The sequence below is a fragment of the Eriocheir sinensis genome, chromosome 20 (assembly GCF_024679095.1).
Source record: "Eriocheir sinensis breed Jianghai 21 chromosome 20, ASM2467909v1, whole genome shotgun sequence".
NCBI classification, from domain to species: Eukaryota; Metazoa; Arthropoda; class Malacostraca; order Decapoda; family Varunidae; genus Eriocheir; species Eriocheir sinensis.
Genome location: NC_066528.1, coordinates 1848177 through 1859872, shown reverse-complemented (window position 1 = coordinate 1859872; position 11696 = coordinate 1848177). Strand labels below are relative to the sequence as shown.

Here is an 11696-nt window from a genome sequence, read left to right as displayed (position 1 = left end):
ACACCATATTTCCCCCCAAACACACACACACACACACACACACACACACACACCATATCTCCCACACAAACAAACAAACAAACACATGGTACCGCAACTGCGGTGATTTCAATAATGTTGACCTGGAGCATGAGACACCCGCCCGTCGACACGAACCTTTATTTTGATCCTGGTGGGTCCAGACCTGGAACACAATTTGTGGCTACTAGGACAAAGAACAAGTCAACTAATATGGCATTATAATGACAGAACAGGGGCGACGTATTTACATATGTGACACGAGAGCGAGTTAACTTACGTGCTTCGGGCTCTCGGACTCGGACAAACTCAGACAGAAAGGATATCCATGTGGATAGTACCAATTCTTGACACCGTCTGCTACCTTTTCTCCCTTGTAGCTCACCCTCAGGGACTCTGTCGCCCCTTACGTGAGTCACCCTCAGGACCTTATGTAAGCATTCACTACATTAACCCTGCATTAACCCTATGCGATAAGACCGGTGAACGCGTAAACATCAACCAATGACCTCTGACCCGACACTCTCTCCCTCACTCTGTCTCTCTCTCTCTCTGTCTCTTTCACTCTATCTTTGTCTCTCTGAATGGCGGTAACACTCCCCCTGTCGGGCTTCGCACGAAACCCCAAAACACGTAGGGGGCCAGCAACAGGTACGGAAGCAGTCGGAAGGGACGATGAAGTAGCGAGACGGCACCAGGCCCAGCCACCAGTCACGCCGGCCGTGGAAGAGCAGCTAGGGACCTCCCCGCGAGGATGGGCCTCGCTCGCCAGGAAGGAGGCACCTAGGGATCCGACGACGGCGGGGAGACAGGAAGGAAACCGTGAGCCCCAACCCGAGAAAGGGGGAACCACAGCAGTCGACGGCGTGAGGAGGTGGGAGATAAGGCGAGGCCCCCACTGGCCCCTCCCGGGCAGGGACAGGGCCAGAGACGAACCCCAGGCGCAGCAGAAGGGACAGGAAGCGGGAGGTGCGGTCCCGGCCCGGGAGGAGGCGACTCGGAGGAAGGGGCGACGCGCGCCACGGGTCCTGACCCCAACACCAGGATCCCGGGGGGGCAGGGACCTGCCACGGCAGGCTGACAAGAGACATGAGACAAGAAGGACCGTCACACGAGCCGCCGGACCAAGAGCCGGCGGCTTCCGAGCCACACGCCAACAACAATTCCACTGGTGCCAATTAAGCCGCAGCCCCACGGGCGGCGTTACAGCCAGCCCGTGGGCCTGGCGCGGAGTGGGCGGTCTTATGCCAAGCCGCAGTCCCACAGGTGGCGTAATAGCCAGCCGTGGGCTCGGCGCGGAGCAGGCGATCTTATGCCAAGCCGCAGCCCACGGGTGGCGTGACAGCCAGCCCGTGGGACCACTGCCGCCAAGTCGCAGCCCCACGGGTGACTACTGAGCCAGCCCGTGGGCCCGACGTCACCGCCGCCAAGTCGCAGCCCCACGGGTGGCGTTACAGCCAGCCCGTGGGCCGACCACTGCCACCAAGTCGCAGCCCCACGGGTGGCTTCCCATAGCCAGCCCATGGGCCCGACCACTGCCGCCAAGTCACAGCCCCACGGGTGGCTTCCCTCAGCCAGCCATGGGCCGACCACTGCCAAGTCGCAGCCCAACGGGTGGCTTCCCTTAGACAGCCCATGGACCCAACCACTGCTGCCAAGTCGCAGCCCCACGGATGGCTTCCCTCAGCCAGCCCGTGGGCCCGACCACGGCCGCCAAGTCACAGCACCACTGGAGGCTTCCTTCAGCCAGCCCGTGGGCCCGACCACTGCTGCCAAGTCACAGGACCACGGGTGGCGTCCTTCAGCCAGCCCGTGGGCCCGACCACTGCCGCCAAGTCACAGGACAACGGGTGGCATCCTTCAGCCAGCATGGGGGCCCGACCACTGCCGCCAAGACGCAGCCACCCGGGTGGCGTCCTTCAGCCAGCACGTGGGCCCGACCACTGCCGCCAAGTCGCAGCCCCACTGGTGGCTGTCTTAAGCCAGCCCGTTGGACCGACCACTGCCACCACGTCGCAGCCCCACGGATGGCGTCCTTCAGACAGCCCGTGGGCTCGACCACTGCCACCAAGTCGCAGCCCCGTGGATGGCGTCCTTCAGCCAGCCCGTGGGCCTGGTCGCTCGTGGTACGCTCATTCTTGAGGTCTAATGACTGCCTTTGCAGCTCCTCTCTTTTTCGTCAGCCGTGGGAGACAGGAACTCTGCCGTCTTCCTCTGACGCCGTTTTATCCCGTCTCTCCTCCCGTCAGGGTCGAACCTCTCCATGTCCCCTCATTTGACCCCAGGGTCAATCATGAGGCCCTCCTTATCTAGGCCTTTTCGGCACTGTAAACAACATGCCGGGGTACCCCGACGACTCGCTCGGGGCGCCCCGCTCTTTCCCGAACATTATACATTCATACAGTCCACATTTACCCTTCATAGGCGCGATTACACCTTTGAATCTCTTAGCCGCGGCGAGCGTCATCTGAAGGTTTTCGATTTGGTGGAGTTCTCCCATTGCTTTTAAGCCGTCAATGCAAAACATGTCATGTACCAGTCGTGTCATACCCTTCAGATCTTGGAGACTCACTGACGGCCCTACGAGAAGCCTCCCTGTCAGCTTCCGCATATAAGTGTGTTTATTGCCATGGCGTTTTTCGAGAAGGGCCCAGGGTCTTTCATGCCCTGCCTTCTGAGTTTCCATCGCGAGGCAACTCCTTAAGTTTTCCTTCATGGGCCCACTATATACGTCTCTATTTCCTCATTCTGCATAGCAGTTTTGATAGTCCCGACCTGTGAGGGTGCGGGGGACAGGAGTGAGATTATTTCCTCCCCCTGGTTCGGAGGTTCCAATGAGACAGGGCAGATTTGGTTCAGAAGGGGCCGTTGCCTGTCCAGTAGATCTCAAGGCGGCGGGGGACGGGAGTGAGATTATTTCCTCCCCCTGGTTCGGAGGTTCCAATGAGACACGGCAGATTTGGTTCAGAAGGGCCCGTTGCCTGTCCAGTAGATGTCAAGGCCGCAGGGACGGAGTGACTTTATTTCCTTCCCTGGTTCGGAGGTTCTAACGCAAGGAGCAGATTCGGTTCAGAAGAGGCCGTTGCCTGTTCATTAGATATGGATGAGTTCTTTCCACTCTGTAACAGTTTTACAGTTTCCGCCAGGGCCTACATCATTGTCGTCACATTGCACAGTGTCGTGCCGCCGGTGCACGGGAGGCGGGCGGCGAACACACACAAGTCCGCCGGTGCACGGGAGTCGGGGGGAACGCACAAACAAGGCCGCTGGTGCACGGGGGGCGGGCGGCACACACACACACAAGGCCGCTTGTGTACGGGAGGCGGGCAGCACACACACAAGGCCGCCGATGCACGGGAGGCGGGCACACACACAAGGCCGCTGGTGCACGGGAGGCGGGCAGCACACACCTAAGCCCGCCGGTGCACGGGGGGCGGGCGGCACACACACAAGGCCGCCGGTGCACAGGGGGCGGCACACACACACAAAGCCGCTGGTGCACGGGAGGCGGGCAGCACACACACAAGGCCGCTGGTGCACGGGAGGCGGGCAGCACACACAAGGCCGCCAGTGCACGGGAGGCAGGCGGCAACACACACAAGGCCGCCGGTGCACAGGGAGGCAGGCAGCACACACACAAGGCCGCCGGTGCACGGGAGGCGGGCAGCACACACACAAGGCCGCTGGTGCACAGGGGGCGGGCGGTACACATACACACAAGGCCGCCGGTGCACGGGAGGCGGGCGGCACACACACACAAGGCCGCCGGTGCACAGGGGGCGGGCGGCACACACACACAAGGCCGCTGGTGCACGGGAGGCGGGCGGCACACACACACAAGGCCGCCGGTGCACGGGAGGCGGGCAGCACACACACAAGGCCGCCGGTGCACAGGGGCGGCGGCACACACACACAAGCCGCCGGTGCACAGGAGGCAGGCACACACACCTAAGGCCGCTGGTGCACGGGAGGCGGGCAGCACACACACAAGGCCACCGGTGCACGGGAGGCGGGCAGCACACACACAAGGCCGCTGGTGCACAGGGAGGCGGGCAGCACACACACAAGGCCGCCGGTGCACAGGAGGCGGGCAGCACACACACACACAAGGCCGCTGGTGCACAGGAGGCGGGCAGCACACACACAAGGCCGCTGGTGCACGGGAGGCGGGCAGCACACACACACTAGGCCGCCGGTGCACAGGAGGCCGGCGGCACACACACACAAGGCCGCCGGTGCACGGGAGGCGGGCGGCACACACACACAAGGCCGCTGGTGCACGGGAGGCGGGCAGCACACACACACTAGGCCGCCGGTGCACAGGAGGCAGGCGGCACACACACACAAGGCCGCCGGTGCACGGGAGGCGGGCGGCACACACACACAAGACCGCCGGAGACGGGCGGCACGCAGAGGTCCGCGGGCGACACACACATGGTCCGCGGGCAGCACACAGAGGTCCGCGGGCGACACACACATGGTCCGCGGGCGGCACACACAGGTCCGCGGGCGACACACACATGGTCCGCGGGCGGCACACACATGGTCCGCGGGCGGCACACACAGGTCCGCGGGCGACACACACATGGTCCGCGGGCGACACACACATGGTCCGCGGGCGGCACACATGGTCCGCGGGCGGCACACAGAAGGTCCGCGGGCGACACACACCTGGTCCGCGGGCGGCACACAGAGGTCCGCGGGCGACACACATGGTCCGCGGGCGACACCCCCCGGGGCCGCAGGCGGCACACAGAAGTCCGCAGGCGACACACACAAGGTCCGCAGGCGGCACACAGTCCGCGGGCGACACATGGTCCCCGGCCGGCACACAGAGGTCCGCGGGAGTCACACACATGGTCCGCGGGCGGCACACAGAGGTCCGCGGGCGACACACACATGGTCCGCGGGCTACTCGCACATGGTCCGCGGGCGGCACACACATGGTCCGCGGGCAGCACACATGGTCCGCAGGCGGCACACAGAGGTCGCAGGCGACACACATGGTCCGCGGGCGCACACACAGGTCCGCGGGCGACACACACATGGTCCGCAGGCGCTTTACATGGTCCGCAGGCGGCACACACATGGTCCGCGGGCGGCACACATGGTCCGCGGGCGGCACACAGGTCCGCAGGCGACACACACATGGTCCGCAGGCAGCACACACAGGTCCGCGGGCGACACACATGGTCCGCGGGCGGTACACACAGGTCCGCGGGCGACACACATGGTCCGCAGGCAGCACACAGGTCCGCAGGCGACACACATGGTCCGCAGGCGGCACACAGAGGTCGCCTGCGACACACATGGTCCGCAGGCAGCACGCATAGGTCCGCAGGCGGCACACAGAGGTCCGCGGGCAGCACGCACACAGGTCCGCAGGCAGCACACACATGGTCCGCAGGCGGCACACAGAGGTCCGCAGGCGGCACACACAGGTCCGCGGGCGGCACACAGAGGTCCGCAGGCGACACACACATGGTCCGCGGGCGGCACACATAAGTCCACAGAGGTCCGCGGGACGCACGCACACACGACCGCGCTCAGCACACACATGGTCCGCAGGCGGCACAGAGGTCCGCAGGCAGCACGCACACAGGTCCGCGGGCAGCACGCACACAGGTCCGCGGGCGGCACGCACACAGAGGGCCGCGGGAGGAGGGCGGTTTCCGCCCTTCTCCCACACAAGACGGTGTCAAGATCACTTCCACTGTCTTCTTCGTCACTAAGACCACTAATGAATTCACGTTTTGACTGTTACCGCAACTGCGGTGATTTCAATAATGTTGACCTGGAGAATGAGACACCCGCACGTCGACACGAACCTTTATTTTGATCCTGTTCGGTCAAAACCTGGAACACAATTTGTGGCTACTAGGACAAAGAACAAGTCAACTAATATGGCATTATAATGACAGAACAGGGGCGACGTATTTACATATGTGACACGAGAGCGAGTTAACTTACGTGCTTCGGGCTCTCGGACTCGGACAAACTCAGACAGAAAGGATATCCATGTGGATAGTACCAATTCTTGACACCGTCTGCTACCTTTTCTCCCTTGTAGCTCACCCTCAGGGACTCTGTCGCCCCTTACGTGAGTCACCCTCAGGACCTTATGTAAGCATTCACTACATTAACCCTGCATTAACCCTATGCGATAAGACCGGTGAACGCGTAAACATCAACCAATGACCTCTGACCCGACACTCTCTCCCTCACTCTGTCTCTCTCTCTCTCTGTCTCTTTCACTCTATCTTTGTCTCTCTGAATGGCGGTAACACACACATACATACATTTACATATATAAGCCTTTGTTGTATTGGCAAAACCTACGCCACCCTCTCTCTCTCTCTCTCTCTCTCTCTCTCTCTCTCCGTCGCGTACAGGTCGGGGCCGGCGATAAATGGCTTTCCAATATTTACACAAACACAAGTAGATCAGCGGTAATCCATCGGCAAACGTTTATTATTACTCCGGAAAATACTAACTTGCATTTTTTGGCCACACGTCCCCGGGAGTTGCAATTTGTGTGTGGGGGGATGAGGGGGATATGTATGGGGGGAGGGAAGGGCGTGTAGGTGTGTGTGTGTGTGTGTGTGTGTGTGTGTAAGAGAGAAAGAATGAGATTGATTGATTATTTTTTTTATTCACAAACAGTATCTACAATTGAGAGAGAGAGAGAGAGAGAGAGAGAGAGAGAGAGAGAGAGAGAGAGAGAGAGACACACACACACACACACACACACACACACACACACACACACGCACACGGAGTAAGGGAAGGGAAGCAGGTGGAGGGTAACACAGGTGCTGGCCCAATAAATATTCCAATCCTCGCCTGCCCTGTTTCCGTCCCCGACACTGCCGCGCGCCACAGGAACTATACGTGTGAAGGCCAGCCGCCGGTGAACCCATGGCCAGACCCGCACCCACCGCACTCACCAACACCCCCATCACCACAGCCTCTCCCATCTCTTCATCACACCTTCTCCACTCTCTCCTCCCCTCATCTGTCCCTTCCCCAAATTCTCTCAGCTTCCTCTTCTTTCCCCTTGTAAGCGCGGTGACCAGCGCTTGTTGAGTGAGTGCCAAGGATGACTGAAACCGCTGTGTCGAACTCACGTCACGGTTTATTGTACAGTGGTCAAACCTGCAAGCCGATATCATGAAACATTACAATGTGAGGTACACTACACCTTATCTCTACATTTTCCGGGATGGGGCAAATCCCTACAGTCCGACATATGAACATGAATGTAAACTTTATCCTTATATTCCGTGGCAGGACAACCCGTACCACTCGTCGTTAACATGAATGTACTTGTACACTTGTGGGAGGCAGAATAACCTTAGACGTTAAGGAAATGTATTACAATATTGTGGAATCAGGAGATACTTAGACGCTAGACGATAACAGAGAAAGAGATACATACACATTGCGGGGTTAGTCAGATTACTCCTTCCAGTTCCATCAACGCCGTGTTAACAGTATGAACGCCAGCCTGCTACTACCTTGACCTCCGTTCAGCCCGCCATCGGGATGACGGTTCCCTATTGACACTCAAGCCTCGAGTAATGGCCTACGCCTCCACCACATTAACCCCTTAACCCTACGTTACCCTACATTAATCCTAGGAGGCATTACCCTTTGACCCTAGTGGGTCAATATATGGGCGAAGACGGTCCTGATAAGCGCGTCGACGCGTAAACATACACCACTGACCTTTAACCCTTTCCGCGGCGCCGCGTACACCGGCGGCACCGCGGCTACACTCCCCCCTTGATTGCGCGCGGGCGGCGTAAACAACCAAAAAAAAAAGGGCAACCAGCAGCCATCAGGCGTCAGCGTGCAGCGGCCGAAGGCGAGGGCGGAGAGGAAGCGACATCACCCTCGAGTAGACAGAGTTTGACGACGGGGCGAACGAGAGTCCCTGAACCGGTGCGAAGGCGGACCCTCCGAACCAAACCATCGGAACCCGGGAAGACCTGAAGAACCCTGCCAAGACGCCAATGGTTACGCGGCAGGAGGGGTTCGGTGAGGAGGACGAGGTCGCCGACGCGCAGGTTGCGGGCGGGAGCAATCCGGCGTTGACGCATGCGGAGGGTGTGGAGATATTCCGCCCGCCAGCGGACCCAGAACCGATCAGCCAGGGCCTGAGCATGTGTCCAACGGCGGCGGAAAGTGTCACCCAAGGAACGCTCTTCCCGGGGTAAGTGGAAACCAGCCCCGACACGCAGAAGATGGTCAGGAGTAAGCGCCGCAGGCTCAGAAGCATCACCCGGGGAGGCTGTAAGGGGGCGGCTATTGAGAGTAGCCTCGACCTCACAAAACAACGTGCGCAGCCGGTCGTCGTCAAGACGCTGGGTGCCAATGATGGAGGACAGGATCTTGCGGACAGAACGGATCTGTCGTTCCCACACGCCGCCCATGTGCGAGGCGGTAGGCGGCAGGAAGACCCACTCGATGGCCCTCCGATGTAAGGTTTCCTCCACCCTGGCGTCGTCCCGCCAGCCCCGGGCCGCGGCGTGGAGATCCTTGGCAGCCCGCTGGAAGTTGGTCCCCATGTCGGAGAACAGTTTCGCCGGGGGGCCGCGCCGGGCAATGAAGCGCATGAGGGCGTTGAGGAAAGCGGCAGCATCGAGAGAATCCAGGACCTCTAAATGCGCCGCACGGGAGCTGAGGCAGGTGAAGACGCAGCCGAAACGCTTCACCGATCGCCGCATACAAGTGACACCGAACGGGCCGAAACAGTCGACCCCGGTGTGAGTGAAGGGTGGGTTGCCAGCAGCGATCCGTTCCACCGGCAACTCGCCCTGGCGTTGCACCAGCGGCCTGCTGTTCACCCGGCGACAAACGAAACAGTTACGCAGGAGCCGGTCGATCAAGGGGCGGCCCGCGACCACCCAGTACTGGCCACGTAAGCATGCCAGGGTATGTTCTCTCCCGGGTGCCGCGCCAAGAAGATGTGGACGTCCCGGACAATCAGGGCCGTCACATGGTGAGTCTTAGGGAGGAAGAGGGGCATCGTGGGAGTAGGTATCCGAGGCGTCAAACGCCGACCCCCACGCGAAGAAGGCCCTGGGTGTCGAGAGTTGGTTCCAACCTATAGAGTGTGTTCCTCTTGGTGAGTCTGCCACGTCGGAGAGCCGCGATGTCGTCCTGGAGGTGGGCCCTTTGCACATATTTGAGGATGGCCGTCCGGGCCGGCTGGAGCTCGGTCACTGCAAGGCGGGAACCCGGGCCGCTGGGGCGACCCTCCTTGATCCAGACAGCAAACCGGCGGAGCCGGGCTACAGCCCGTTGTAAGGCGTACCAGGACGAATAACGGGACAGAAGCTGGTCAATCGTAGTTGGCATCTGCGCCTCCATTGTGAGGGTGGTAACGTCCCGCTTCACCTCCGGGTCATTGTCGAGGTCTACCGCGGGGTCACCCGGAAGTAAAGGCCAGGAGTCCAAGGGCAAGCGTAGGAAAGCGGGGCCATGTCTCCACCGTCCACCCGTTAACAGCACTTGCGCAGGCAGTCCTCGTGTGGCGTCGTCAGCCGGGTGTTCTTCGGATCTCACGTGACGCCATTGTGGAGGGGAAGACAGGCGGTGGATAGTCCCGAGGCGGTTCGCCACAAAGGTGTGGAAACACCGAGAGGGGCTGGCAATGTATTGGAGGACAATCATACTGTCCGTCCAGAAGGAGGAGCTTTCAATTGGGAGAGAGATTTCCCCTCGGAGCTTCGCGTCAGAGCTAACCGCCAGGACGGCTGCGCAGAGCTCCAATCGTGGTATGGAGGTCGTTTTGATAGGGGCCAATCGCGTACGTGCTGCAATAAAATTGCAATGCACGAATCCGACGTCGTCCTGGAGACGCACGTATGACACGACAGCGTATGCTTTGGTCGAGGCATCACAAAAGTGGTGGAGTTGGGCATCCATGAGTCGGCCGAAGCGGGGGGGTAGAAGGTAACGGGCGATGCGAAAATCCTCCAGCTCCCGGAGCTCCGCCAACCAAAGAATCCACCTGTCCTCTGTCGCCTTTGTGAGTCGTACATCCCATCCCTCTTTTCGACGTACTTCGTCCTGGAATATCATCTTCGCCCGTATGGTAAAGGGAGCCAGGAAGCCCAACGGGTCAAACACTGAGCTCATGGCGCTGAGAACGCCTCTTTTCGTGTGTGGTTTGTTGGGCGGAACACCGCGATACGCAAGCTGTCATCCTCCAAGTCCCACAGGACCCCAAGAGCCCTGTCCACCGGCAACTCATCCCTAGCAAGATCAATACCCTTAACACGGGCACTCCTTTCAACCTGAGGGATCGTGACCATTACCCTGGCGGAGCTGGACATCCATTTCGTTAGGCGGAACCCCCCCCGCCGCAAGTCCTCTTGCAAGTCCCGGACGCATCTCGTTGCCTCAACTTCGGACTTGACGGACAGCAAGAGATCATCAACGTAGAAGCACCGCCCTACCTTGCGCGACGTTACCTCCTCCCTGCAGGGTCTTCCGAAGCGCAAAGGCACACGCGGGGCTCCACACCCCGCCGAACAGGTGGCGAGTCATGCGGTACAGGACAGGCGGCCTGTCGACGTCCCCACGCGGCCACCACAGGAACCTTAGGACATCTCGGTCCCGCGGTGTCACCAATACCTGATGAAACATGGCCTCAATATCTGCGGATAAGGCCAGCCAGCCTCCCTAAAACGGGTAAGATGCCCTGAAGATCATTCATCATGTCGGGCCCTTGCATGACTCGCATGTTGAGCGCAACTCCCTTGTACACCGCCGCGCAGTCGAAGACAATGCGCGTCTTCTCGGGTTTAGTTGGGCTGAGCACCGGGTGGTGCGGGAGATACCACGTTCTCCCCAGAGGGCCCTTCTGGTCCATGACTTCTTCAGCGTATCCTTTCGCTATGAGACTTTCCATTTCTTCCACGTATCGTTTCCTGAGGTGTTCGTTACGCTGCAGTCTAGCTCGTAGCCCAGCCAGACGCCGTAAAGCCATGGCGGAGTTATCTGGTAATGCAGGTTCCTTGTCCCTGAAGGGTATCGGGAACTGGTAATGGCCCATGGTCTTCGCTCCCTCCTTTTCCCACAGTTCGACAACGAGCTGGTCCTCTACCGACCTCCCCCGTTGCTCCGGATCCTCTCGATCGTCCACTTCCCAAAACTGCCGCAGGGCCCTTTCAGAACACGGATCCGGGATCTTCGTCGTTTCTTCCACGAAAGCGTTAAAGCTTGTTGAGGACTGTCGGCTCCGTTGCAGCGGACCATTTATCGCCCAGCCCAACTTTGTCCTGACCGCAAAGGGTTCCCCGTCCCGCCCTCTTCGGACTTCCAGTGGAGTCAAGGCCAGGGGGGCGTCCTGACCGATCAACAACTCCACGGAGAGGTGCTCGGCACGTTTATGCATGGATGCCAAGTCCTTAAGATGTTCCCAGAGAGCAGCCATGGCAGGGTCCGCCTTGGCCTCCGTCAAGCCGTCAGGAAACGAGTCTACAACGAGGACCCCAGTCAGTCTGACCGGTGTTGGCCTCCTCCCGAACAAACCGGTGACCACAAGTTCGACACTAGGGCTGTTTGGACTTCTTGTTGTAGAAGAGTGGAAAGCACAATCGTTTCTCTTCCCTCTCGTACTCCCAATCTGTCAACAATACGCCTCACACAGAATGAGCGGGTACTAC

The 11696-nt window shown here is 60.0% G+C and overlaps 2 protein-coding genes across 2 annotated transcripts; one reads left to right on the top strand and one right to left on the bottom strand.

Moving 5' to 3' along the window:
- Positions 1–1540: 1540 nt before the first annotated feature.
- LOC127001043 (uncharacterized) lies at positions 1541–1999 on the top strand. The gene has a single exon (XM_050865213.1). It carries the CDS (start codon positions 1541–1543, stop codon positions 1997–1999), a length of 459 nt encoding a protein of 152 aa, XP_050721170.1.
- A 762-nt stretch (positions 2000–2761) lies between these two features.
- LOC127001042 (keratin-associated protein 10-7-like) lies at positions 2762–5416 on the bottom strand. The gene is made up of 2 exons (XM_050865212.1): positions 4690–5416; positions 2762–2793 (listed from the first exon to the last, which is right to left on the bottom strand). Exons 1-2 carry the CDS (start codon positions 5414–5416, stop codon positions 2762–2764), a joined length of 759 nt encoding a protein of 252 aa, XP_050721169.1.
- Between the last annotated feature and the right edge of the window lie 6280 nt (positions 5417–11696).

Excerpts from the sequence above, each read along its gene's own strand:
- LOC127001043 (XM_050865213.1), top strand. The coding sequence starts at position 1,541 with ATGGGCCCGACCACTGCCGCCAAGTCACAGCCCCACGGGTGGCTTCCC.
- LOC127001042 (XM_050865212.1), bottom strand. The coding sequence starts at position 5,416 with ATGTGTGTGCTGCCTGCGGACCTGTGTGCGTGCTGCCCGCGGACCTCT. Across the intron at positions 2,794-4,689 it reads GTGTGCCGCCCGCGGACCAG|GTCGGGACTATCAAAACTGC; the intron begins GTGTGTGTCGCC and ends GCACCCTCACAG.